This window comes from Myotis lucifugus, unplaced genomic scaffold, assembly GCF_000147115.1.
Source record: "Myotis lucifugus unplaced genomic scaffold, Myoluc2.0 scaffold_46, whole genome shotgun sequence".
Lineage (NCBI taxonomy): Eukaryota > Metazoa > Chordata > Mammalia > Chiroptera > Vespertilionidae > Myotis > Myotis lucifugus.
This window is the reverse complement of record NW_005871094.1, coordinates 4823446-4851224: the sequence shown is the minus strand read 5'-3', so window position 1 is coordinate 4851224 and position 27779 is coordinate 4823446. Positions and strand designations below refer to the sequence as shown.

The window sequence follows — 27779 nt, the reverse complement described above, 5'->3', positions numbered from 1 at the left end:
GAGGGGGAGGGGAGGATCAAAGGAGCAGAGGGCACCAGTTCAAAGTGTGCTCTGGAGCCCAGCTGCTTTGGATCGGAATCCCAGCTCCACGGCCCGGTGTGTGTGTGGGGGGGTGGGGGGGGGGGGGGGCGGGGGGCGGAGACTGACACAGAAGGTCTGCTGCTATTGCTTAGTGTCCTGACTGTTCAAAGTGCACTGTGTCACAGGTGGACCCCATCCACGGTGACCTGGATCTTACAATCTTAACTGATGGGACCTTGTGAATGATGCATGTAGCAGTCATGGCCCTCCCCCAAATGCACACGTCACATGGCTCTCTGCTGGGGCAGGCCATCCTGCCCGCATCAGGCTTCTGGGAACAGCATTTGACCCAAGCCAGGCCAGCCTTGTGGACGTGCGGCTTCGCTGAGTGGCCAGGATTTGGAAACTCTGGACAACTGACCCTGCTGTGGGGGGAGGGAAAGAGGGTCCTCAGAGAGAATGGCAGGTCGGCACCCCAGGTGGCTGCTCTCCACAGTGAAAGAGAATAGACTCTGCAGAGGGAGGTGGATGTTGGGGCTATTGCAGGGCAGGAGGGCATCGGACAAGGGGTTAGTGGGAAATGAAACATTCAGGAATATAGAACCCAAGTGGGAAGGAGACATTGAGGAGAGAACATCTGCTTCCCAAAGCAGACAGGTGAGGTGTGGGGTAAAAGATGAGGACAGGCAGGCACCTGGACACCTGAGCTGCTCTCGGGGTGACTCTCAGGCACAGAGGAAAGCTTGGGGGTGGGGGTGGGGGGCTCTCCTCCAGCCTCAGACAGGGAGGAAGACACCCTGGCCTCAGTGAGAAGAAAGGCCTAACAGTGGAGAATCTGAGAGGTGAATTTAGCAAACAAAGGAGAAGTCACTGAACGGGTGGACTAAAGAAAGAAGGAAAGACACAGGGACAAAAAGGATGGCTTAGAATAGATGGGATGAGTACTGTGGGAATAAAAACACAGTCCCCATTAGAAGTCACCGGGTGCTTATTAGGCACCATGGTAAAGGGCTTTCAGTCCATGTCGCTTAAGTCCCTTAATGATGCTGTGAGGTAGGTAAGATTTTAGAACCACACCTTGTAGATAGAGAAACTGCAGAGAGGATGGTAAGTCACTTGTCCAAGGTCACCAGCTAATTGGAGGTCCTGTATGTGAACCCAGATGAACTGGAGTCTGCACTCTTTTTATGTTTGTTTTTTTAATCCTCACATGAGGATAATTTTCCATTGATTTTTAGGGAGAGTGGAAGAGAGAGGGAAAGACAGAGAGAAACATCTACATGAGAGAAATACATCGATTGGTTGCCTCCTGCATAAGGCCCGATCAGGACCCGGGCCGGGGAGGAGCCTGCAACTAAGGTACTTGCCCTTGACCGGAATTGAACCCGGGACCTTCTGGTCTGTAGGCTGACGCTCTGTCCACTGAGCCAAACTGGCCAGGGCTGGAGTCTGCCCTCTTAACCACCATGCTTGACCTCCCCGGAGATGCTAGACTAAGAAGTGAAGGACAGAGCCCTTGCTGCACACTGAACCCACTTTCCCTGCCAGCTTGATGCTCCTTTCATGTGCTCTGGGCAATTGAAAGTTGCCCTTCAGCCTTCTTCTCCAGGCTGCTCACTGTTTGCCTGCCACTAAGAAGCAGCACTTGGAATATTACTGTGACTTGTAGGTTCTCCAGGACCTTTCAGGACTTCCATCCCAAGAGCGAAAGGTCAGACATGAGCGTGGTTGTCTCCATGGTACCCCTGGGCTGCTCTAGTGGACCCATGGCAACAAGGGCATCTGCCTAAAAGTGTCGGAAGTTAATTTACCAGGCCAGCTTCTCGGGGAGGACTTCATTACCTCCAGCCATTAAGCTAATGTTATGGACTTTTCCAGGGTGTCTGCACTGACATCGCTATTAACAGTGTTATTACTCCCATTAGCGGCAGGCTAGGAGTGCTGGTACAGGCTTAAATTATTCACCGACTCCCCAACTTTGAAGTTCTTATTTCCAAGAGCAATCAGTAGGTCTGAAAAATGCCTTTGATTAAATTATGAAGAGAGGAAAAATAAGGCTGCTTTCAGGCCAAACAACACCTGGGCTGACCAAATAGAGCTCCAGATCTCTCTTTCAGAGGTACAAAGAAACCTGGCTGGGGGACCTCAAGACAAGTTCTACTGGCATGACTTGCGGCTCCCCAAGTTCACGTGGCTGAATCCTGCCATGCTCCTGGGAACCCCAAATGAATACTCATCATCTCCCCCAGATTTAGGTCTCCAGGGCAGCCATGTATAGCTTACACTTTGCAACATCCCATCCTAACCTCTCAGTGCCTTGGTTTTATCATCTGTAAAATGGGGACAAAACAGTACCTACCTACGAGGGTTCTTGTAAGGCTTGAAAGATTAAGCAAGTACAGCATTGAGAACAGGGCATAGCTCATACATAATGAGCCCACAATAAGTGTTGTTAGTATTATTATCCTATCTCTTCTCTTTTTCTCATCCATCCCCACCAATCTTTTTCCAGACTTGGCCACGGGGCAAACCAAAGTCAGAAAGACAGGGGATAGCTATAGCAGTTTCCTTCTTAATGAGGGAGAAGGAGCCCAGAGCTCAGGAGGGAGGGAAGGGAGAGAGGGTGGGCTGGGCTGTAGATCTGCCTTCTTGCCAGCTGCCACAGGGTATCAGGAACTCAGCTCTCAGCGGAAAGACAAGTTTAGGTCAGTGCCAGGGATGCTTTGACATTTCTACTATCCCTTAGTGCCATGATGGTGGAGGCTGCAAATGTCCAAGAGCACAGGCAATTGACCTTGGATGTGACAGGATAATGGGAAGGAGGGGATGGATTTCTTCTGAGGTCCATGGGGTCTGTCAGGGGAACGGCCTGCTGCTCTTCCAGGACCGATTTCTCATTAGCCAGGCGAGAGCGAGGACATGTGTAGAGGGTAACTCATGGTTCTTGGGGCCAGCTTAGATGTCACCTTTAACAAGACTCCCTAAATATTCCCTTCAGTTCCGCTGTGGGAGCACCCTGAAGGTCAGGGAAGATGCAGAGTCACCTATTTTCCAGGCGTGACAAAAATGTCATAAGGATGCAAAAAGTGCATGCTATCTATGACTTTGAGTTTTCAGATATTCATCCCTGCCACCACCATTGTCACCCCACCCCACACACAGACCCACAGATGACGTGCAAAAAGCAGGCCCCAAGAGGACACCGGGCCCCCAGAGTTGGAGTCTGGCCCTGCCAACCTTCTCTTATCTCCCTTCCTCATTCCACTTTCTCTGCATAGTCTTTCCAGCCCCAGTTCAAAGGTGCGACAAGCCCTTGGGGACAATGGCCCTGGTCCCTCGGAGGAGCTATTATTCAAGTCAGCGGTTCCAATGAGATTATCCTCTCTAATGAAGCAGCTGCCTCCACCCTCCCCTAAGCCCGAACTTGCACTGCCGGGGAATTCCCAGCCAAGTGGAAAATTAGAAGGGCAAGGGATGGAGAAGGAAGGGGGTGAGGAGAGGGAAAGAAGTGGTGATTAAGTTCTCCAGAAATTGATTCCTAAATACAGTCATAGAGATATTAACTCCCAGTGCTGCCGACCAAGCAAGTGAATTTCAATTTGGAAACAGGGCTCTCTGTGAGTCCAGCCTGGGCCATCCTCCAAACTGGGGGTTGGTGCTAGTCCACCCCCTCACCCCATCCTCTGGCATGGGTCCACCAGTCTGGGTTACCAGAACCTGCTCCTTGCTTCTCCCCACAGGTGACCCCTAAACCTTAGCATTTCATGTTGGTCAGGGCTGGTGCTGAAAGTTGGCCATTGGTGAGTCGGTGTTTAGACCATGAGGTGTTTGAACTTCATAGAAAAGTTAAGAGGACTTGGAACATTTACTCAAGTAGGAGATCCCAGGGCTCTTTGGTCATTGTCTCCACATCTGGGAACCCTGACGAGGAAAGAGACCAGGTTTCCTAAGATCACCGTCCTTGCTCTCCTCAGGAACTCCCGCAGAAACAGGACGGGCATCTGCGCGCTCAGAGGAAGTGGACCAGATAGTGAAGGGAACCTTTCTAGGCAGATGGGTGTGTAGGAGGTTTCTTATATGAAGGGTGTGGACCAGGTGAGTCCCTTCAATGCCATGATTCTAGAATCCAGTGACTGATTCCACGATTTCAACCTAACTATTTAGTTTGTTCCTGGATAAACCCCCAAACACGAAGACCACAATTAGACTATAGTTTTCCCTCTGTCATCGGCTGCTGGCAAGTGACCTCACCACCCTTTACCTTCTCTAAAGATCCAAAGCCAGAGCAGCAGATGCTGGGGTCACCTGCCTCTGGGGCCTCGCTTAATGGATGAGGTCACTACAGCAGGAGGAGGGCACAGGCCCTCACAGGAGCCAGCAGGTGCAGGAGGCCAGTGGAGGCCCAAGAGAACTTATCTGGGCTTATGTAGCAACCAGGTAGGCCTGTCCCACCCCCATGGTGGACTCTGCCCTGGGTCCCAGGTTGAACGGAGTCGTGCCTTGGCTTCCTTTCAGCCGCTCCTCAAATGAATGATCCATTGAACACAACCCCAGGCAGTAGTAACAGGGACCTGGAGAGGTTCTTTCTGTCTGAGAAGAGAAATTACAGTTTCCAAAAGAGTAAGTGGAGTGGGGCTGCTTCTCTCTTTGTCAGTAGGTAGTGCTATTCAGACCTGTTTATTGCTACTAAGGATGAGGGGTGGTTAGGAGAGAAGAGCAGGAGTGGAGGGACAGAGAGAGACAGAGGGCAGAGGAGCAGGAGAAAGCAAAGGCGCATCACAGCAGGCCGATCCATTCTCTTCATAGTCCAGTTGGTAATAAGGAAGATGCTGTCTATTACTTGTGACGCATCCAACAGTTGCTCTGACTGACTCTGATAAACTTTCACACTACACTGTATCCAACAGCCTGGAGCTCTCGTGTCTGTTAATGTCACCAGGTCCTCATGCTTGGTGCAGGGGACACTCTGCTCTGTGCAAGGTGGGCCACCCACTTGATGCAGTCCAGGGTAGCATGACTGGGCAGGGTATGCGAATGCTGGCACATGACTGTGCATATCTGCACTTGGAGCCTCATTGGTAGCCCAGCCCTTCAGGCTGTCCCGGGGAGCACAGTCTTTAGACTGGGAGGGACATTCAGAGCCTGCAATGATGGCAGGGCTTTCCCAGCTCCTTTGAGAAGACGGACGTTTGACTTACCATCATTGGCCGTGAAAGCATGTGTTACATGTATGTGGGGAGGAGGGGGAGCAGGCAGTGGTGAAGAGAGAAAAAGCAAGTTTCCTTAACCCATACTGTGTATCTATTGAGTCACAGAGAGCAGAATCCTAATATACTAGTACCTAGTCTGGGACTCTCCTCTGGATCAAGGAAGAGTTTGCTGGGCAGGCCTGGATCCTAACAACCCATCATGATTGTGTGGATATTCTGCAAACAGCCTTGGAGAGACCACTGACTTGGCAGGTTAGTGTTAAGTAGCCCTGGGACACCAGGCTCTGGGATATATTAAGAAGCAGCTGGGAAGGATTTGCATTTTAGAATCCGTTTGTACTTTATTAAGGGGACATTCAGCCATGGCTGTGGGATAAGCTGTTCTCCTTGCACTTTCCCAGGTGGCTGATGAGCAGCCACACACAGGGCCACTGAAGATGACCTACGTGGCATGGCTAGTTGGAATTGTCCAGGCAGAAGGCTTCGTAGCTGTGAGTTTGTCCCAGCCAGCCAGCCACAGCCCTTGGTTCTGGGGAGGACAGTGAGGGAGGAGGCCCTGGGATCCGACCCACAGGCTCTGCTTACACAGTCATTGAAATCGGGGCTACCTACAGGCACTGTGATGGGCCTGCATGAACATTTTCTCCCTTAATTTTCATACCACGGCTGTAACATGGCTCTTTCATTGCCATTTTATAGCTGAGGAAACTGAACCCAGACTGGGTTTGTCCACAGACAGGTTCTTAGTTTTAACCCATCCTTCTGCTCTGGGTAGCAGCACTTTCCCTCCCCTCCCCTTCCCTTCCCCTCTTCTCCCTTCCCTTCTATTTCCTTTACTCCATGTTGGCAGAAACTACCCTATATAATAAAACCCCAATATGCAAATCAACTGAAGTGTGGAACGACTGATCACTATAACATGCACTGACCACCAGGGGGCAGATGCTCAATGCAGAAGCTGCCCCGTGGTGGTCAGTGGGCTCCCACAGGGGGAGCTCCGCTCAGCCAGAAGCCGGGCTCACGCCTGGCGAGCACAGCGGCGGTGGCGGGAGCTTCTCCCACCTCCTCGGCAGCGCTAAGGACCTCTTGGGAGATCCCAGACTGCGAGAGGTTGCAGGCCGGGCTGAGGGACCCCTCCCCGCAGTGCACAAATGTTGTGCACCAGGCTTCTAGTATAAAGAATAAAAGGGATGAATCCTGAACAGTAACCTGTGCCAACCATCCAGGGAGGGCATTCTTCCAACAGAAGAAATCTGCAAAGAGGAGAGGTCACCAGGGGGCAAGGGAGAGACTTTATGAAAGCCGATCCTATCTTCCCCCGTTGATGTCTTGGGTTACATGAGCCTCCCAGGAGTGACGTTGAGGACCCTTCTTCAGAAAGGTAACGTCTGGGCCAATCGATGCGGCTGGGTCTGCCGTGGATCCCATTACCTGCTGGACTGAGATAGGCTTCTTGGCCTGGGCCTGGGAGGGGAAGATAAAGAGGGGCTGGGGACCGGCCAAGCCTAGTGGTTGGAGGGAAGGTTCCAGGCCCAGGACAGGTGAAGGCAAGCTGAGCCGTTGGCTTTCCTTTACCTTCATCCAAGTCAGAACATGTAGGTTTAGGCCCAAGATCAATGCCCGGGGAATTAAGGCTCAAGATTCATGGACAAATAAATACCAAGACTGTTGAAGCTATCATTGCCATTACACCAGTAAGCCGGAGGCACTGTGAGAAGGGCCGCAGGGTGAACCTCTGTGCTGCTGGGGCTGGCAGGCCAGCTCTTGAAAACAATTGGGACTGAGTAACCGGAGGGAGGGTTTCAATTACACGAGCATTTCTTAAGCCTGTTTAGTCTGTAACCCACCTGTGCCCTTGTAGTACAAACAGCCCTTTCAGCCACGACAGCCACCTGCTAGCAGGGGCTCCGCCTTGAACTGTGCATGCTCTAGCGCTTGCCTCCTATTCCTGTCACTGTCTGTCTGTCTCTGTCTCTCTCCCTCTCTTTCTCATTCCTCTTACACACACACACACACACACACACACACACACACACACACCTTCTATCTTTCCCTTCCCACAGAGTTCCCACCCTCCTATTCCTACAACCATGGGGAAAGCTGGCAAAAGTGACAGCTGTCTTGTGACCTGAAGGAGCCCTCTTCATGGTGCTCTGTGCCCTGGTTTTCCTGACAGGCATGTTCCCTGGGCTCTGCAGCACTCAGCACAGGGTCTCGTCCATGACGTGGGCCTACCAAACGTGCTGATGCTAGTACAGACGGCAACCCTCTCCTCCATCCCGAGAGCCAGGGCAGAGGTGGTCTCACATAGTCCCCTGGTACAGAGGGGGCAGGTCAGTGTGAGAGGCCTGCGGACAGGTCTGTGGTATGGCCTCAGCACTCCCATGATGAGAAAACCCCTGCACTTTTCACCACGCTCCCTTCCTAGCAAAGTGAGGTGCTCAGAGTAAGTGTCTGCAGGCTCTCTGGTCCTCCGTACCTCCTGCACCTGCTCTGCTGGCTGCAGCCTCTCTCCCCTCCTGCTCAGCCCATGTGCTCATGCACCTCTCCCACCCAGGACTGTCCAGTTGGCATCCATTTAAAATAAAAGAGAGCATATCAGCAGAGGGCAATGGCTTTGACCTAAACTTAAGAAGTAGGGAAGAAAGGCCCACTGGGAAGAAAGGGAGCAGGAGAGAACATTCTGGAGGAAGGAAATGCATATCTCTATGGGATATGGATTACCTGAGTGTTTGCATCTGTCAAAACTTTTCAAATTGTGCACTTAGGACCCGCGGGTCACACTCTATAAATTTAAACATTATACCCTGATTGCAAACATCTCAGAAGATCCAGGGACCTACTCATCCCCAGCCCTGAGGGCCAGGGCTTCTCCTTGGTCATTCACTCTGCTAGGGAGGCCTGATGGATGTGCTGAGCGTCACGGTGGGTGGGTGGCCTTGGCCTAGAGGTGCCTGTGAGCTGCATCCTCCCAGGGGTGTTGGGCTTTAGCAGATATGTCAGCTTAGCCGCCACACCAGGGTCTTCACACAACCTGGAGGCCCAAGGTCACAGAGAGCACCTAGGCCTGCAGGAGCTTTCACAATATCCTTTATGACCTCCGTTGAGCCTCACACCACCATCACTGTGAGACATATGGTGCTTCCTCTCTATAAACTGTGTCTGACACAGTCGGTCCTCATCATCTGTGGATTCCGTACTTGTGAATTTGCCTACTTGTTAACATTTGTTATAATCCTCATATCGATACTGCAGCCTTTTCAAGGTCACTCCCAAACATGAGCAGAGCAGAGGAAAATCTCAGTGGCCACCAGCAGATGCCCCCAGCAGAGGTTCAACAAGGCCACCCTGCTGCCCTCCTGTTTCAGCTCTCAGTATGAATGCCTTTTTTTGTGGCCTATTTAGTGTCATGTGGTTTTTTTTACATTTTTGTGCCTTTTCTTGGTGGTTCTGCTGTTTAAAATGGCCCCCAAGTATCATGGTGAAGTGCTGCCCAGTGGTCCTAAGTGGGAGAAGGCTGGGATATGTCTTATGGAGAAAATAAACGCTTCCATCAGGCCCAGACTACAATGCTGTTGGCTGTGAGTTCAAGGTTAATGAAACAATGTATATTAAATAAGGTGTCTTTAAACAGAAACATACATAAAACATGGTTATGTACTGATGGGCGGACAAAAATGCTGGGATTGACCGGAGGCTCATAGGAACCTAGCTCTGTGTTTCTCCTAGGAGCGATGATGGTTCAGTATTCAGGGATTGGGTGTTCAAGGTGACTTTATAGAATACCAGGAGCCATGAGAATCGGCTATTCTTATCCAAAGCCCCATAGCATGTCTGCACAAAGCGAGGCTACATTGCACTGATTTCTATGACAGTCCTCCCTCCAGAGTCCAGCACAACTTTCACAAAGTTGTTCCCACAGTGGCATTGGGGGGCAGGGGAGGAGGCACCCCTGCAGCAGCGCTGAGTAATAGGCATGGAAAAAGCACTGCCCAGCCTCCGCCCTCTGGGCGCCTGTGCTCCACAAGGGCTGTCCTGACGTACACCTGGATAAGACATGCCGCCAGGTTAACGGAGGCGAGAGGAAGGCAGCAGGAGCATCTACCACCAGAGGAAGGCAGTCGGAGGCTGGGAGACCGCTGGGGAGGAAAGGATGCAATTAAAGCAGAGCCATCTGGACAAACAATGGGGGTCAACCAAGGTCATAAGAGGCAGGGCCCCCAGGAGGTCTCAGTTCTTCCCCAACTGTGTCAAGATTCCCGCCCCACCCTCTTGCACGTCACACTCTCCAGTTTCCAGTGCCCTTCCACCCGCATGATCTCATCAGATTCCCCTCAGACTCAGGGAGGTGGGCAGGTCAGGAATCATCATCTCCAATCCACAGATGAGGAGCTGGGATGCTGCCCCAGGTGCTGCACAGCTGGGGTGGGGGGGGGGGATGGACTTTGGACTTGGTGGAAGATGCCCAAAGTTCCTGCCCATGGCTGTTTTCTTGAAGCCACGATGACAGCAGTCATGCTGGCTTCCCAGCTCAGGCTGATGGCCTCGTTCATGAACTGTCCCGACTTCACCTTGTCCCCAGTCCACCTGTTTCCTATCACTTGACAGGAGGCAGGTATTATGTTAGTAAAGGGGAAGCTGAGGCCATGCAGGAAGTAGTTTCTGGTATCTCCTCCCCTCGTTCCTGTTTAAACTCAGGTCAGGGGATGGGAGGATGGGCGGTGGGCAGCTCAGTGCCGTGTGGGGCTGGCCACGTCAATGGGCAGGATCAAAGCTGACATGGAGACCTGCTTTTGGGTCCCCTAGGCATAGGGCGTCAGAGAGGGGCCAGCTCTTCTGATTGCCCTTGAACAGTGCCAGATGTGAGTGCCCGTGCCAGCAGCAGCTGAGCCAGCCTCGGCCAAGCAGAAGGCCAGCTGGCCTATGGTCCCGAGGAAGCAATGGGCCTGGAGCCTGGTCCCTTTCTGAGAGGCCTCACTGTGTGGGACAAAGAAAATGACCTCCCTTCTGCCTTAGGAAGTGTCATCTAGGCCAGCGGTCACCAACTTTTCGGACCTCACGGACCACCAGTGGCCTGTGGACCACGGGTTGGTGACCGCTGAGCTAGGCATTCTCTTGGGTTGTCAGAGCTGATCTGAATTCTCAGTGCAATCTCTTCCACCCTCTGCCATGAGCCACTCTGGGCTCCACTGCTCCTGGTTACTGTAAACTCTGTATACACTTCTGCACCAGGTTCTGATCGGCTCTGAGTTATGTGTATTCCAGTGCACATCAGTTGTCTCCATTTTTCCCGCCACACCACACCCGAGGGATTTCAGAGCTTCTCTTACTGGTAAAGAGCTCAAGGGCTCATTATGCCCAAGACTGTCACCCAGCGATGAGTGTGCCTGTGGCCTTGGAGAGGATGTGTTAGAATTTAGGGGGGTGTTTCCAACTTTCAGAGAAACTCCTGGGGCGGGGCAGGATTCCGTCCTGCTATTCATAAAGTTGAAAATGACTAAGTGCGACTAATGAAGCAGGAAGGCTAAAGTCCCTTTCCTTAGTTCATGGCACTTATGTCCAACTCACAGAGCATCAGGCTTCAAGTGCTGACTAGAAACCTGGGGTTCCAACGGCAACAGTTTGACTGGGACCCGACTCCATCAGAGTGGGATCCACCTATCGTTGGCTTCTCCAGTCAGTGATGCCAAGGGTCTTTGGATACCCTAAGAAAGGCCTTCAATCTCCCCACGTGTCTGGGTTGGTTGTCTGTCCCCTGCATCCCATACTCATTTCATGTACCAGGTTACCCTTGCCTCCACTGCATACCTTTGCCCTCTTCCCACTTTTACAGAATAAAATGGAATCAGCACAACAGATGTACAAGGGCAGAGTGCCCAGCCTTGGGACAGGGCTTCACTGTGACCCCAGGCCCACGTGCTCTGGCGGCCAGGTGAGTGCTGACAACAGAGGGAACCACACACTTGAGCTGAACCAGAAGAGTCGCAAGCACCAGAAGATTCAGGGGGTGGGTATCAAAGAATCTGTGAGGTGGATGTGAATCATTACATGGACAGTATGGATGCAGCGCATGATTGAATGGCCCCTGAGGAAAAGGCCCAATGCCTTTTCCCTGCCGTTTAGTCCTGGAATGTCAACCTAGAGTCAAGTCACGGTCAGAAATGTCCGAACCTCCCCAGCCCTCCAGCTTCATTCCATAGCCTGACCCGTCACCATTCCCACACTGCCATTTCTATAGGTCTTATGGGAATTTGGTGATTTAAAGTGAAATCAGAACTAAAGAAAGAAGATAAAATTCTCAAATGATACAAGGAACAAAGAACCAGCAAAGACAGGGAGAGAAGAGAGATGGAAAGGAAGGAGTGGTGACAGAGAAGATGAGGAAGAGACGTGCTGGGGGAGGGGGCGGCGGGAGGAAGCTGCGGGCGGTACTCACGTGTTGTGGAGCACACACCAGCCGCAGTGGGGGTCACCGGAGCCAAGGCACTCACTGCAGCTCCGATACTGACCACAGGACTCCACGGGCACTCTGGTGAGCTGGGACAGGACAACAAGCGAGAGACTGGTCAAGGTTTTGCCGGACACTCAGTCCTTCCCCAGAAAGAGGCTGCAGTCTACCAGGTGTATCACCTAAAACAGTGCAGGAGCATGAAGGGTCCAGAGCCCCAGAACCGAAAGGGATCTTGCATGATCATATTTGAGCAGGTGGCCACGTAAGTGCCCAAGGGAGATAGCCACCTCTTATTTTCTTAGAAATCTCTGGGAATCGACTGCATACAGGTCAGATTAAATTCTTATATAATATACTTATATAGCCTACATTTACATTTCCTTACCACCGAAACCCCCAAATATCTCTACAAACATCCAGTTCATCATATGTTTCTTATCAACGTCATGAACTCAAATGTTTATTCTTTCCCCAGTCTTGTATCTCTTTTGCCACAAAGTATTTTGCCTTCTTCTCACCCTCCTCCATCATTTTTGTGGTTCCAGGGGGTCTTGAACCCACCACCAAGACCTTCACTTTCTCTTTCTCCATGCCTTTTTTAAAAAAGATTTTTACTAATTTCAGAGAGGAAGGGAGAAGGAGAGAGAGAGATAGAAACATCAATGATGAGAGAAAATCATTGATCGGCTGCCTCCTGCACGCCCTAAACTGAGGATAGAGCCCCCAACCTGGGCATGTGCCCTGATCAGGAATCAAACTGTGACCTCCTGGTTCATAGGTCTACGCTCAACCACTGAGCCACACCAGCCGGGCTCTCCGTGCCTTTGAACAAGGTGCAATAAACTCGCTCTGTAGCTATTACCTGCCTACTCTCTTTTTCTCATAACGTTGGCCAACTGGCTCCGAGAGCTTTTCAGTTTTCACTCTGGTGCTTTTAAAGAGCAGCTGCTGCTCTTTCTCCTCTTACCCACACCTTTTCGTGATTAGAGGCTTCCTCTCAAACTCCAAAACTTTACATTCGCTTTCACCAGCCGATCGTTAACGTAAACGTTCCAGGTGACACGGCTGCTGAGCCCAAACGCCTCCATTGCCAGCGTGCTCCCAGGGATCTGTTTCCATTCTTTGTCCTCCGATGTAGCTTTGCCGGGATCCCTTTGACATGACTTCTCAGGGCCCGATACATAGAAGGCACTTAATACCAATCCACAGGAGTAAATGGAATTTTATTTATTTATTTTTTTATATATAGCCTTGGCCTTTATTCTCCATTTTGTTAGTTTCTTCTTTACAAAACTTTTTTTTAAAATCATCCTTTTCCATTTGGGCAATGATTTCTTACCTAATCTTTCGGCTTAAACTAAGAGAATGTGATGTGGTCATCTTTTAAAATTTCTTGCCATCAGACAACAGGCCCTGAGCTGTAAACCCCGCTGACCTGACTGCACCTCCGTGCATGCCGAGCAAATGCGGAGTCTGTGTTCTCCCTGCTGCCTTGCAGGGCATCTGCCTCCGCAAAATTATGTACCGCTTGGCAGGGGCGACTTGTAGCTCTTGCACAGCGAACTGGCACCAGAGCCTGCCCAGGCTCGAAACTCCCTTTGGGATTTAATTAATAATGAATTCTAAATCCCACATGATCTCGTTTTCCTTTCTCCTCTAATTTTCCTTTCCCTTTATATACCTTCTGTTTTGTTTTATTTCTCTCAGGTACACACTGAGCATTCTTAACGACCACACTGCGTTTCCACTTCTTCCAAGTTACCTTTTAGTTTCCTGTTTCCAGTCTTATTGCTTTGCCCTTGGCCTTGGGGGCCCTTTCTCCACATTCTCAGATGTCTTTTTTGCACATTGGGGATTTTATCTTTCCTTTTATTACCACTTATGTGATCAGCATGAGCCATGCCTTGGCTCTACCTACAGACACCCTTGCCATTTGTGTAATTAATCCTGACAATCAGTTTCTTACAAATTACCCCACTGACTCTATACACAGCCAGGAACTCACCCTCTTCCCGTTGCCCCCTCAATTTCTTCCCATACCTCTTGGAAGGGCATCTACATGCTGGTCATAGAAGCAAATAAATAATGGTTCCCAGCCCAAAGTACCTGGACTCATAGGAATTTGTGAATGGTAATGAGGTCCACAAGCTATTTTCAATATTTCCAAAAGCCTAATGGAAATTGAATTGTTGCTGTTTTCTGTTTGTATGCGAACCCAATGATGTATGGGCTATATTAAGAATAGGAAATATATTATTACTTAATACATTCACTTTGTTTAGTAGGCAAAAATCTTTCAAAACATGATGCCTGGAGGGGAAAAAGGTAATAAAAGGGGCCATAGATGGTGAAAGTTGGTAACATAAGTACATAATAATATTTTCATCTGTTCCAGCTGCTTGTCTAGCACTCCATTTTTTTTGCCTGGTCTTAAAGAGAAAATCATGACTTGTTCAATCGAAAGCATTTTCTTGGTCTAAACTTAATTAATATCCTCCCCAGTTTCTCCCACGAACTTGTTCTATAATTTGTCTTGGATGGCTGTGCCATGGGGTTCCGGGGTGTGCGACACAAAGAGCCAGCTGCTTGGCCAACCTGACATTCTCAAAGCCTTTGCATCCAGGTTGCTAAAAATATCTTGCAACTGGTGTTTAATACTGTCAATATCTGAAGTTGTAAAGTCCTTTCTCTCTGGATTTTGAGCAAGAGTCATTTTCGCTTGGTTGGAAAGAGTGTGAAAGCCTGCAGAGCGAGGTTCAAATTCTGGCTTCACCCTAGTCAGGCAATGAGATCCTGTTGTCTCTGAATCTCAATTTTTCTCATCTTTAAACATGGAGATAAAAATCCCCCCTTAATTCATAGAGTTTTGCGAAGCACAGGTGACCCAACAGGTATGAAGTTTTGTACCGGATCAAGCATGTTACAAGTGATTACTGCTGTTATCTGTGTCATGAATACCCATTCTGCATGACACTGTCACTTTACCTCTCTCCCACATCACAGAAGATTGCTCTGACAGTCTTCCTGGCCTCATGAATTCGGTCAGGAGTTGAGTAGGTATGGAAAAAGTTTTCTTCTTTTATATCTTGAACACATCATTTCCTCCTTAAACTATGGTGTCTGCCCCTACGTTGTCCATTGCTTCATCTTTGGGATGAAACTCTGGGGTTATCCCCGCTTCCTGGACTTATTTAAGTGCTTTTATTGGCTACTGTAATAGTTAAGCATCATTCTTTGCTTTCCATCTAGGTGGACCCCTGTGCAGTTTTAATGAAACTTAACTTTCTTTAACCTTTACTTTTAGGATCTTTCTATCTATGTTTTCGGCCATTTTTAATTACGCTGCTGAACTCTAGTGAGGTTTTATTTCATTTTTTTTTAAAGCATGGATGCTAAAACTGGGGGAGCCAACAGCGTTCTGAAAGACCAAGTAGAAAGGTCACTATTATTTGAGAACTAGATACCAGCCCCTCACCTTTCCAGGACTTTCCTGAAGAAGGCTAGGCCCAGGGAAATCTCCAAAGTCATGTTTTCATTGTTGCATTGTCTCACTCCCCACTTCACAGGTAATTCTGAAAACCAGCAGGAAATGTCCTGACACTTTCGAAAACTAGATTTTGTCCACCATCTATCTCGGTGCAGTTCTGTAACCTAATGGCTCTGGCATTGCTCCTAAGCTTCACAGGTGGCCAGGTGGCTCCCGAGCCATCTTGCCACTGCATTTCTCTCTCCCCAGATACCTAGATTCTCTACCCACACCGAACACCACACAAAGCCTCCTCTTCCATCCCCCATCTCTGGCTCCTCTCCTGACCCTGGAACACAAACCACTCCAGATGCAGACACACACGATTAATTAAAACCACCCCACGCTGATTAAAGTCTTAAGCTACAATGCCAGGCATGCTAATTAACTGAGTGAGGGAATTCAAACCACAGGAAGAGGTGAGAAAAGAAAGTCATGGAGGGGGGCTTCTGCCTGGAGAACAAATCAGATGGCCATGCGACTGAGCTATCCTCGTGATGGATGGTCTCAGAGACCACAAAAGACTGAGGTGTGCCCGCTGGCCACGGACTCCAGGAAAAGAATTGACTAATGTGGCTGCAATAGCTCCTTCGCTGCTTCCAGGACAGGAGCCTCACCACCTCTCAGAACTTTCCTATGGCCTACACTGTGCTGGGGAGAAGGAGGCTCCTGGGGTGGAAGGGTTAAGGGTCTGAATGTAGTCACCTCGACACTTTCTACTGGCTTTGTGCAAAAATGTATTAGATAGTATGGCACATCCTCAAAAAATTAAACATAGAATCACCATAGGACAGTGGTTCTTAACCTTCTGGCCCTTTAAATACAGTTCCGCATTTTGTGACCCAACCATAAAATTATTTTCGTTGCTACTTCATAACTGTAATGTTGCTACTGTTATGAATCGTAATGTAAATATCTGATATGCAGGATGGTCTTAGGTGACCCCTGTGAAAGCATCATTTGACGGCCAAAGGGGTCGCGACCCACAGGTTGAGAACCGCTGCCATAGGATCTAGTAATTCCACCTCTCAGTTACACACCCAAAAGAATTGGAAGCAGGGACTTGAATAGATACTTGCACACCAGTGCTCACGGCAGCACAACAGCCAAAAGAGAAGCAACCCAAATCTCCATTGACCGGTGATGGATAAGCACAATGTGGTGGATACATACAATGGAATATCTTCAGCCTTAAAAAGGAAGGACATTCTAACACAGGCTACAACATGGATAAACCTTGAGGACAGTGAGCTAAGTGAAATAAGGCTATAACAAAAACACAAATATTGTATCATTCTACTTATATGAGGTATCTAGAGTAGTCAAATTCATGAAGACGGGAGAAATGGTTGCCAGGGGCTAGGGAAGGGAATGGGGTTAGTGTTTAATAGGCAGGGGGTTTCAGTTGGGGAAGATGAAGAGTTCTGGAGGCGATGGTGGTGACGGCTGCAGCACAGTGCGAACGCCACCGAGCACTGAAACATGGGTAAGATGGTAAATTTTATGTAGGAATCTAAGAAGAAACTATCGGGTGGATGTGAGAACACCTATTCTCTGCTCAGCTTCCCGGGTCAAGGGGGAGACTCTTTCTTTGGGTAAACTAATAAATTCATGTTTATGAAATATTCTGAGATCTTTGAGTGAAAAGATAGGCATCGTGACTCTTTTCCATTTAATCTCAAATGGACAAAAGGGTTCGGATGAATGTCTCTTATCGTGTATTGCTGTATAACCGGATCTGTCATTCTCAAGCGCTGAACCTCCATGTCCTGATTGGGAAAAATAATGTCACAGTCTTGTTCTATCCAGCTCCTCACCTCCCACCCCTTCCAGGAGGCCAGGGGAGGAGGGGCTCAGAGTTCAAATAGCGCCTGTGAGTCAGAGGGCCCCAGAGTTCGGCCAGTTTTCCTGTTACTGCGCATCCTCTGTGCTGTCATTTCTCATTCCCCAGTACGATCATGAAGCCCCTGCCTGCCCATCCCCTTCCCCACCTCTCTTTCCCCATCATTGCCTTTCTGGGAGTCGCACTGATTTGCTTTATCCTTTTGCCACCAAGGTACACTTCCTTAGTAGAGCGTAGTTTCTTCCGGTTTTGAACTATTGTAAATAGAACCATCATCTCTACCCCTCACCTGTCCAGACCCATGACCAAGGCCATGAGTTTACAAAACAATGGCCTGGGATAGGAAGACAAGGAGAAACTGAGAATACAGCAAAGGGTCCACACAGGACTTCAACCCCGGGGCCTGGCCTGTGTAGGCTTCTGCACTCTGATCAACAGGAACCCTTGGCCTGGAGGGCCTGGGGCTGGGTGTGGCGGGGCAGCTGGAGAAATTTTCCCTGAGCCCTGGACCCCACTGTCCAGTCCTTGCCTGGGTGCCATGATATTTTGAAAGACGCTTTCCTCTAGCAATAGGGTCCCACTCTGCCTGCATTGCAAAGGGGGCCTGCTGCTCTGCTGATTACATTCAGAAATGCTCCATGGACTGAACATACAGCTCCTGTGTGTACCTCTAATTTGTTTAAGCATTTGACATTCTGGTCAAAATGTGAGTTATTGCTCCATCTCTCCTCTTATAATTGGATGCTAATGCTACAGTGGCTACACTGAGTCTGCTGGTGGGAGTTAATTTAAATGTCCAAAGGCTTCTTAAGTACCCAATTTCCTTCAAAATTGTCAAAAAAGAAAAAAAAGAGACAAGACTACCCATTAAGAAACTCCATGACGCTGCCGGGGAGCTGTCTAGCTGTGCAGATGCCGCCCCAGTGCCACATCCCTCTCTGCTGTCCTATCTTCTGTTCCCGAGACAAGTCGAGTTGGGGAAAGCCATCCTTTCCCAGGACATGAACTCAGCAGTGCACATGGATCTCGGTGTCATGGTCTCGTGAGCCCCGCAAGCCTCTCCTGGGCCTTTCTCTCATTTGATGGCCTCTGGTCACCCGTCCAGCCTTCATTTCGCTGACTTGGGGCTGCTTTTCTCCCCAGGGGTCTAACATGACAAATGACTTTGCAGAGCCCCTGTCTCCCCACGATGGCCTTTAAACCTCTCACTGCCCGGGCCTGGACCTGTGCTGGTGAGCAGTGGCTCAGAACACTGTGCTTGTTTCAAGTCACTCCCTGTGCCTGGAACACAATGATTCCCCTCCTCTTGGCTCAGAGGTGGCAGGTATATTTGAACGTGCAGACTGGCAAGGGAGGCAGAGGCCAGGAGTCCAGTCCCAGGCTCTGGCAGATTGTAGTACAAGCCCTAACTCTTCACTCCATTAAAGTGGCCTCCTATATCCCAACCCACCACCCGCACCTGGCCTCCTGGTGCATGGAGAGGTGGCTTGCACTTCCCAGCCCCAGACCTTGGGCTTGGCCTAAGATCATGGGGCAGGCCTGAGCCCAGCCCACAGCAAGCAGGTAAGCCCGGCTGGAGGAGCAGCTTTCAACTGAAGCAGGACCTTGCAGCCCAGCTTAGCCAGAATCAGCTGACATACAATGACTCTCAGGTCCCTGAGTATGAGAATTCATGCTTTTAATTGTATGCTACTGAGTTTGGGGGTGGTTTGTTACACAGCTTTATTGTAGCAATAGCTAACCGATACACAAGTGCTAGGCAGAAAGTCACACCAGGGTGCAAAGTCCTGGGAAAGGTAGAGGGAAAGACTAAATGGAGGAGGAGTAAAGGTGAAGTGTGGTAGCTTCTTTCTAACTTGAGTACCACATAGGTCCAGGTACACCTGGTTTCAAGGTGGGGAGATTGTTAAAAACTGGATCAAACATGATAGTTGACTCTTCCCAGCATCTCCCATGCTGACTAAGATCTCTTAATGCTGTGACGATGCATCTGCAGATCTCAGGGAGCCTCAGCCCCTGGGTAAAGTGCCGGAAAAGATTCTGGAAAGAGAACACAGTTCTGCAGACGTAAATAGCTGACTGGAAGCGCAGATGCTCACAGGACCCTCTGTACTGGCGTCCTGGCTGCCCAGACTGGAAATCATCTTATCTTCTTGGCAGGAATAAAAGCTCCTCCAGAATGGTTTGCCTTGAACTTTGCAATTCCTCCTGCTTGTTCCTGGCCGTGGGGCTAATGCAGCAGGGGCCTCACTTGAGAACAGACTGGTGCTCAAGGTCAAGGGCAGTGGCCTGGCTGTCACCATTGTCCACACATACCTCTAGGATTCTGGGGTCAAGGTCATCGATACTCAGAACAGCAAGGGCAATAGTCCCAGAGCACGAGGCTTGGGGAGCTGAGGTCCTGAGTTCTAATCCATTCTGGGTGTCTGGGTGACCGTGAGCAAATCCTTTCCCCTCCTTATGTCTCCACTGACTTATTTTCAGACAGGGGGACTCAGGCCTACTCTGCCTCAGAGAATTGGCCACAAAATACTACTAATACAAATGGCCTGGGAAGCTGTTTGCAAATGAAAAGTAGCAGATGTTGTGAAGGGCTGCAATTTGCTGCTATTAATAAGTATAAATGCCTAATAGGAAGCCAGTTTGCTCTGCAAACTCGGACAGCCAAGGAGCAAGCCTCGATGCCGGAATCATCAACATATGCTGCTTCTCATTAGCAAATGGCAGTAGCTGAGAGAGGAGCTCTCAGCATGCTGTCTGCAGAGCCTGGAGAAATCACCCCATCCTCGCTCCTCCCAGTGTGGGCTGCACCGCAATGGCACATGGTCCTTATTAGCCATGCCCCTCACCAAGCGAGGGAGCAACCCCTTTTCTATTGCACAGATGGAAAAGCCACAACCCAGAGAGGCTCCGCTTGCTCAAGGTCACACAGCAGGGTGGTGGCAAGGGTGGAAACTGAAATGAAGCTGGGGCTGCAGCCTGCCTCACAGACTCCCTGCAGGCAGCCCAGCAGGTTGAGAAACCTCTGGTCCCTGCACTGAAACCAGGTCTTTGGGTTGGAAATTTCATAGCGTTGCAGGCCGCTTACTGTAAATCAAAAAGGTCTGGCTGAGTTCAGCGGCTGAGGGGCCCCTTCCTGTGGGCAAGGAGGCCCATCCCTGAGTAGGATCCCTAAAGAGAGACCGACAGCAGGTCTCAGTGCAGCCCTCCTCCTCCAGGGAGACTTCCTGGCTCTTTCAAATGTGGCTGAGAAGAAAAAGAGAGTTTGGAATAGTTTTATCTCAGTCCAAGTGAGAAGCAGAGAATTGGGTTAGAATCCTCGGTCTGCCACTTCCTGGGTGACTGGGACAACTTAACCTCCCCCTTTTCCTCATCTGAGAATAATAGTAAGCACCCTGAAGGCCTATTTTGAAGATTGGTGGAGATAGAACCATGAATGTGTTAGTGCAATGCCAATAACAACGCTTTGTCTGTTGTTTCAGTATCATTCTCAGATAAAATGCCCTCAGGAGGGAGAGCTGGTGTGAAGTCACCTCTCCTCATCCCACCACTCCTAGTACTCAGTTCAGGCATAGGTGAACATTGATGAGCAAGGGAGTGAATGCTGGCATGGAAGAATGAATGAATGAATGAATGAGGAATGAATGAATGAATTTGGTTCCTGTCCATCTCTAACATTTTCCGAGGACCTCATGGAGATAATGGATTTGACAATCTTGGCTCTACCCTAAAACCTGTAATTTCTGGATTATTGCCACAAGTTCGTCTTTAGGGTAAATGTCAATTTCTCTCCCCTCTCTGTGCTCTCATGCTCACATGCACATGATGGGTTTGCAGGCCTGACCTCCGGAACTGTGGTGCTGCAAGGTGAGTTTTCCAGGGCAAGCTGATCAGTGCATTTGACAGAGGACACTGGCAGCCACAGCCACACCCTGCCCAGAGAGCCACCCACCAACATGCAGGCTAGAGGGTGCCTAGGATGGGAGGAGTGTTCTGGCACTCACAGAGTTAACAAGTGAAAAGGGACAGAGAACCAGTGTAGCTGCCAGTCCTCTTAGGTTCTAGGGAACCTCGGTCGCTGCAGGGGTTTTTGTGCAAAGCCACATGGCCACCAACAATATTCTTCTGATTCCCACTCCCTAGATACAGACTCCTGCTCTCTCTTGACCCAACCCTAGGGTCAGGGCTGGAGGAAGAGGTGGAGCCGCTGGGACCCACACCCCCTGGGACCCAGGCCCAGCAGGTGGGAAGGAGCCTTTGTCCTGGGATCTAAGTGCCACTGCTCCTTTCCAGCCATCTTTCACCAAGCTGTGCTAACAGGGACCTTGGCCCAACAGAACTGGGGCAGGGATCTGCTGGCGCTGAGTGTCCCCATCTCAGTCTGCTCAAGGCGGGCCTTTGTTCCAGCAGCCAAAGAGAAGAGGGCGGGGAAGGACAGGGCTGGCACAGCGACACCTCAATCCAGGCCGGTAGCTGAGCCAAGCAAGTTCCGAGACATATGCAGGGACCCTCTGGCTCCCTGGCAGGACTGTCTGTGGGAAGTGGCAGGGCAGGCCAGGTGGACCCTCTCTCCTCACCCAGCATCCAACCCTTCCTCCCACTTCCTCCTGTCAAGGGCACGGCTGGCTGGAGTCCCCAGAGTGGTTGTGTGCAAACGGTACACCGATGTGAATAGTGCACAGCAGCCTGAGGGTGTGTACCCAGACGTGTAAGCCTGGTAACAGGGGTGGTGTTTGCAGAAATCTATGGCCACGGGAGCATGTTTGCAAATAAACACGGTTTTCCTTGCACAGATCCCTGTCTGGGTGGCGCCTTTGGATCACAGACAAGCATCTTCCTTCAAAAAGGAAGCTGACCCTGGGAAAAATCATGGTGCTAAATGATGGAAACTGATATCCCTCAGCGGGGATACTTTTAGGTCCCAGCAACATAGGGCCCCTTCTCAGGAAGCCTGTGCTGCTGGCTTAGGAAGGAGGAGGCACACACACCACCGCTGCCTAAAGAAGCCTAAATCCTCTTGCTCTGTCCTCACTCCCTTCTCAAGACAGCCACCTACCTCTCCCAAACCTACGTGAACTCCCCTTTGTGGGGCCAGGGACCCAGCCTGCTCCTGGGGAAGAGGAAGCAGGTCCTCTGATGGCTAAGTATCTTTGGACATACGTCATCTTTGCCCACACAAACTAATAATGTGTCTTCCTCATTAAGAGATGCCGCCCTGAGGGTGTTTTCCAGTAGTTCTTCAAATATAAAAGGATAACAGTTAAAATGAGAGCATTGCAAAAGGGTTTTTACGCTTTATGACGGTTGGTGGGGGTTTAGATTGGTACCACATTTTTTGAGGAATAATCGGATAGTTATTACAAAACCTAAAATTATCCAGCAAGCTTCCTCTTGGAATCTTTGTTGCAGAAATCCTAGCACCTGGGAACAGGTGCACGGCTATGAACGTTCACTGTAGCTTTATATGCGATAATGACTACTTGGAAATACCCTAAATGCCCATCCTTGGGGGACTGGTAAAACGAATTGTGCTACGTCCATATTCTGACTTAATGTGTGTTTGCATCATTGACATGGGAAGATAGTCATCATCCATCTTTGTGTTAAAAAAACAATTTTCAGAAAAGTACATTGACTCAATTTTTATTTTTAAAAGACAACTCTGTAGCTATGTATTCATATACATTCAGACATATTTTCATGTGAAGAATAACTTCTGGAGAGGCAATAAAACTGCTAACAGTGGTCAGCTCCAGAGAGCTTGAATTTCTATAAAGAGGGTATGATTTAAAAATTTTTTGACTTGGTAATTAAAATAATTTTCAAAAGATGCATTAAAGTAATTTTCAAAAGATGCATTAACTTTAGTCTTTTAAACCAAATTGGCTAGTCAGCCCCAACTTTAGTTTAGGGTCAAAGTGTTCATGTTTCATGATAACCATATGATTTCTAACATTTGGGAACTAGGAAGAGGGTCCATGGCTGATTGGTCTGTCCCTGTGGGTTGGCCCAAGGATGACCAGCACCTGGGAGCTGTGCCCTGGGCCACTGAGGGTTTTTTTTCCTTGCAAATTTAACTAGCGCATACCGGGGGTGGGTGGTGGACAGCAGGGGGAGGTACTTATTTGAGAAGGTAACTGATAGTTGAGTGACCTCACCTATCCACCTGGAAGCTTCTACAGGAAAAGCTCACCCCCACCCAAAACAGACAGGATGCCCTCTCTCTGCAGGCAGATTAAGTGGGAAGTGAGGACCAGGGGCGCCTCTGCTCCACGTCCCAGGGTTCAGACTCCATCGTGCAGTGGAGTTGGGTCCGCTCAGCTTCCCTGAGACCTGGCCCTCGCGTGGACCTGGCCTTCACTTGCTGAAAGATGTTGGCAAGTGTCCTCTCTTCCCAGGCTGTCACTTTTCAGACATAAATGGATCTCTACTGTCCTTTCTACCTGGAAGCTTCCACCATAATTAATTATCTTAAGGCTGGAAAAGCCTCCAGAAATTTCATTCCAAGATCGTCCCCCATTGTATTCCCGTCTTGGTAACTTACTCTGTCCGAATAATAGGAAGGTTCAGGGCTGCCCCTTCCTTAGTTCTTGAAATCTTGAAAATGTTAGATGATATCAGACGGGAATGTACCTTGTTTCTAAGCAAGAAAATTGCCACAATTTGCCATCCTCAGCTATGATGCGGGCAGTGTTGGTTATCACCACCTCTGTCTATCATTAACAGGAACAACTGTGAGGAAGGGGTGGCTGCACAGGTGCGGTGGCTGCACTGAGCCGGCCTGATGGGGTAGAAGGAGCACCGGCCTTTGAACCCCGTATTAGGTTCAAATCCTGGCTCAGCCACCTGTCAGATGTGTGACTTTGGGCCAGTTACTTAGGACTTTGAGCCTCAGTTGCCTCCTGGGCATGTGGGGATAATAAAGGTTTTACCTGCTGCTGGGTGACAGATCTGCTACATAGTCAGTGTCTGGCAATGTCCATTCTTGCTTTTCTCTATCTCGGACCGCAGGGGACTCCGCTGTGCCTCAGGCTTCAGGTTTCCAGGTGGCAGAGCTGAGAAAGCAAGGCAGAGGCTCCCACTCCCAACCGCCAGGTGCTGGCCCCACTGGATGTAGCCGTGGGCCGGTGGGTTCCCATGAGGAGGTTCACTGTGGAGAGGTGCGTGCTGGTGGTGAGGCTGCGTCCCTTCCTCATTGTGTGCAGCTGGGCCATCTGAGCTACATCAGGCTGAGGCTGGGAATAGATTTCCCCTCCAAAATGAGAAGCGGCTGCTCAGGGCTATATTTAGCCAAGGACTCGGTGAGGTCAGAAAGAATTGCCGGCCCAGAGTGGGAGTGGGATGGGAGGAGCTATCAGTTCCTGGCTAATGTGTGCCCATTCTCAGTGGATGGGTATGGTGTGGCCCAGGGGGAGGCCGGGAACCTCAGCCACCCTCTCTTTTTGTAACAGCGATGAACAGCCCCTATGTGAAACGTCGCTGCCTATGTCAGACAAGCTCCCGGCTGGAGAACCTGGGAGAGGGCCCTGGGCATGGAGAGCCCGCGGGGGTGGCGGGTCAGCGGGGAGCAGGCAGTGCAGCTGTTCAGATCTGGGCTTTGCAATCTGAGGGGTTGCCATTCAGATTCTTGCTCTGCCACTTAATAGCTTGGTCAGGCACTTAACATTTTCAAGCCTCCAAAAGGTTATGCAGATTAAATAATATAATCCGTGTAAAACACTCAACGCGGTTCCCGGAGCATCTGCACCAAATAAATGGCAGCTATCATTAAGGTGATGACAGCCATGGCTCGCTCACCCTTCGGCTTGCGTCTCCTTCTGGAACAGATAAAGTTCCCCTAAATTCCCCTAAATTAAAAGTTCAACTTTAAAGGTTTCCAGATGTGCCCTGTGATCGCTGAGAACTTCTGCCGCTGTTACCTTATCAGACGCACTGGGAGAGGAGTTGGAACTCGAGGGAACTTGCACGGGGACATCAGCGGGCTGGCTCTGCCGTCAGCCCTGAACTCTCCAATCAGTTTCCTGCTCCTCTCCCCTCTCTGGCTTGTCTAACAGCCTTTTCTCTGCTGTTGAAAAGCAGAGGGCAGGAAGAGGAGAAAAAAACCACACCTGAATTATTGTTATTGCCCACAGAACCAGGGAACCATTCTAACGAGCAGATGAATGAGGTGGCGGTTATCTGCGCCCTTATAATCTATGTGGCTGGCTCCTCCCCTGACCTCGGAACAGGCATCATCCAAGGTGGGCTGTGGGGCTGGGAGAGAAATCGTGCTGGCTCCCGGCCAAGCACAAGAGGCCGTGCTGTGTGTCGGCATGTGGGTACATCGGCTGGCCCGGCACGTCTGGCAGGCCAGGGGCGGGCAGCGAGGCCCAGCATGGGGGCCTTGGCACAGAGTCCGGCGTCCCCTGCTGTGACGGGGCCAGAGGAAGCAGCCTCCAGGCACCGTGAAGCACAGGGCGTTTGCTGAGTTTGCAAACAAACCTGCAGGACGCAGGACTGACGCAGCAGCAAGGAAACAGAATGTGACAATTTAGGGCAGGTAGCATGCCGTAAGCGGCATTCGTTTAAAAGGCTGTTCTCCTCCATTAAGCCTACTTGGGCGGCTGCTGTGAATGTAGCCAGATCAGAGTGTGGGGCGTGTGGGGGCCTGGTTTTGGGAGGAGGACTCTCTTCACAAGCTCCCATGCCACCATGTGCTGAGTGCAGACCACCTCAGGGAACCTTGCAACTGCAGCAGAGAACCCGGGCAAATGCCGGAGAGGTGAGACGGGCAGAGGCGGAGTCTAGGCCAAAGGCTCCAAACTACCTGAGTGTGGAAATCAACTGCAGAGCTTCTAGAAAGTGCTGACGGCTAGGCAAAGTTCAGACCAACAAAATCAGAACTGCCAGAAGCTGGGCATCTGTTTTCTCAAAGCACTGTACTCCTGTCTTCATCCCCTACTGAATACCCTGGTGATGGGCAGGGGCTGGGACAACTGGCCCCGGCCGTAGGGAGCATGGGAGTTGGGTTCTAAGGATGCTGTATGTCTGCCCCCGGGTCTGACAAATGCAGAAGGTTAGAGACTCCTGAGCACAGATGGGTGGAGTGGGAGCAACGAGAGCACTGGGTCGCTGTACTTGGCCTCACAATGTATAAAGCAAGTCCAAAGGCAGGATGCATGTGACCTCCATAGCCTGAGGAGGCAGCAATGACAGTCTCCATTCTGCAGATGATGACACAAGTTCCAAGAGGTTTAAAGACTTGCTCAAGGTCACGCAGCCAGTGACTGGCAGAGCCGGGTCTCCATGCCCTGAGTGCACGCCCTGCGCCTGCTCTGTAGTTGGTGTGGCCTCCGTCTCCCTTGGGATCTCCTCTCACAGGGCCACGTGGCCGTAACTCCTCCGTGAGGAGCAGCAGCTGCCTGGACCGGCTCCAAACATCACGGAAATTGATGAAGGCAGAATTGGGTTGGAGAGTCCCGTTTAAATCCCTCTTTGAATTGCTCTTTGGCCAGCGTGTTTCCATGGAAGTTCTGTCTAACACGTACATCTTGTGTCTCCAAATAAGGCTTCTCTCATCTGGGCCTGGCAAAACCGTCGCTCAGTGCAGTATGATGCCACCCTGGAGGGCGGGGAAGGGATGGCATGCCTGACTTCATGAGATTTTACCAATTATGGAATTGTTTCATGGGCTCCGGGGCTGGAGACTTCAGAGCTGACCTGAGTCCTGGGGCAGCTGCTCCCTGGAGCTCAGCATGAGTCCACGTTATGTCCTGGAGCTCAGGGGCACGGTCTGGGGACAGGGCGCAGCCTGAGCCCACAGTTGGCTGACACATCAGGACCTGCACTCCATGCTGCTCACAGCACGCTGGGACGGGGTGGGTGGCTTGTTCTGACAGTCACTCAGTCACCCAGTCACCTGTCCGAGGCCATTCCCTGAGTGATCATCCCACTGGGCCGAGGAGTAATTCTGAACCGCAGACTATAGATGGGGAGGCTCCATCCTGGCCTCTGTGCTGTCAGCTGGTCCCATCAACTCAGCTTCCTAAACACAGGGCAGACCCAGCAAATCCACAGACACCCAGTGCTTCTCTGTCCATGGCTCCTCCAAGGAATGAAGGGAATATGAACCAACACAGACCAGCGTGTCATGACCCTAAAGGGAGGGCTGGAGGCTGGGCTAAGGGTGGCACGGGGAACATGGGGCATGGCTGACCACCCCTCAGTAGCCCCTCATTTGATCTTCCCTCCTCTTCTTCCCCCTTTTACTCTTTATTAGACATTGCTTGGCAGGATCACTCACTCATACCTCAGTCTGCATGAGCTGTCCCGGGCGATGGCTGCTGAAGGCTCCTCCCTGGGAGCAGAGCGGGGGCAGGAGTGAGAGTCTTGTGTTCCCAGTGACCCCAGGAGCGAGGGACCCTGACTGACCACAACCTCTGCCTTTGGAACCAGCTTTTTCTCCTTTTCTCCCCGTCCCCTGTGACTAGTCTCCAAGTGACCCTCACCTGTGCATAACTGTAGAAGTGAAGCTTAGAGTTTTTGTGACACTTGGAAAAGGCAACCGAACCCATGCAGACCACAGTTCCGAAGAGACCCGGGGGGAGAAGAGAAAAGTAGCTAAGGAAGCATGGCTTGGCTGCTCAAACCTAATGCAAAGAGCAGAACACCCCGCACTGGAGGAGATCTTCGGGCTGCCTCATCCAGCCTTTTGTTGGATATAAGCACTCATCTCAGCCATTTATGCAA

At 50.4% G+C, this 27779-nt stretch overlaps 1 protein-coding gene across 1 annotated transcript in view; it reads right to left on the bottom strand.

The window, feature by feature from the left end:
- Positions 1 to 27779, bottom strand: part of PLXNA4 (plexin A4) — a 346359-nt gene that overhangs the window by 87002 nt on the left and 231578 nt on the right. The window contains exon 4 of the mRNA XM_023753514.1: positions 11668 to 11768. Coding sequence (XP_023609282.1) covers positions 11668 to 11768 — 101 coding nt within the window. The remainder of the gene's footprint in view (positions 1 to 11667; positions 11769 to 27779) is intronic.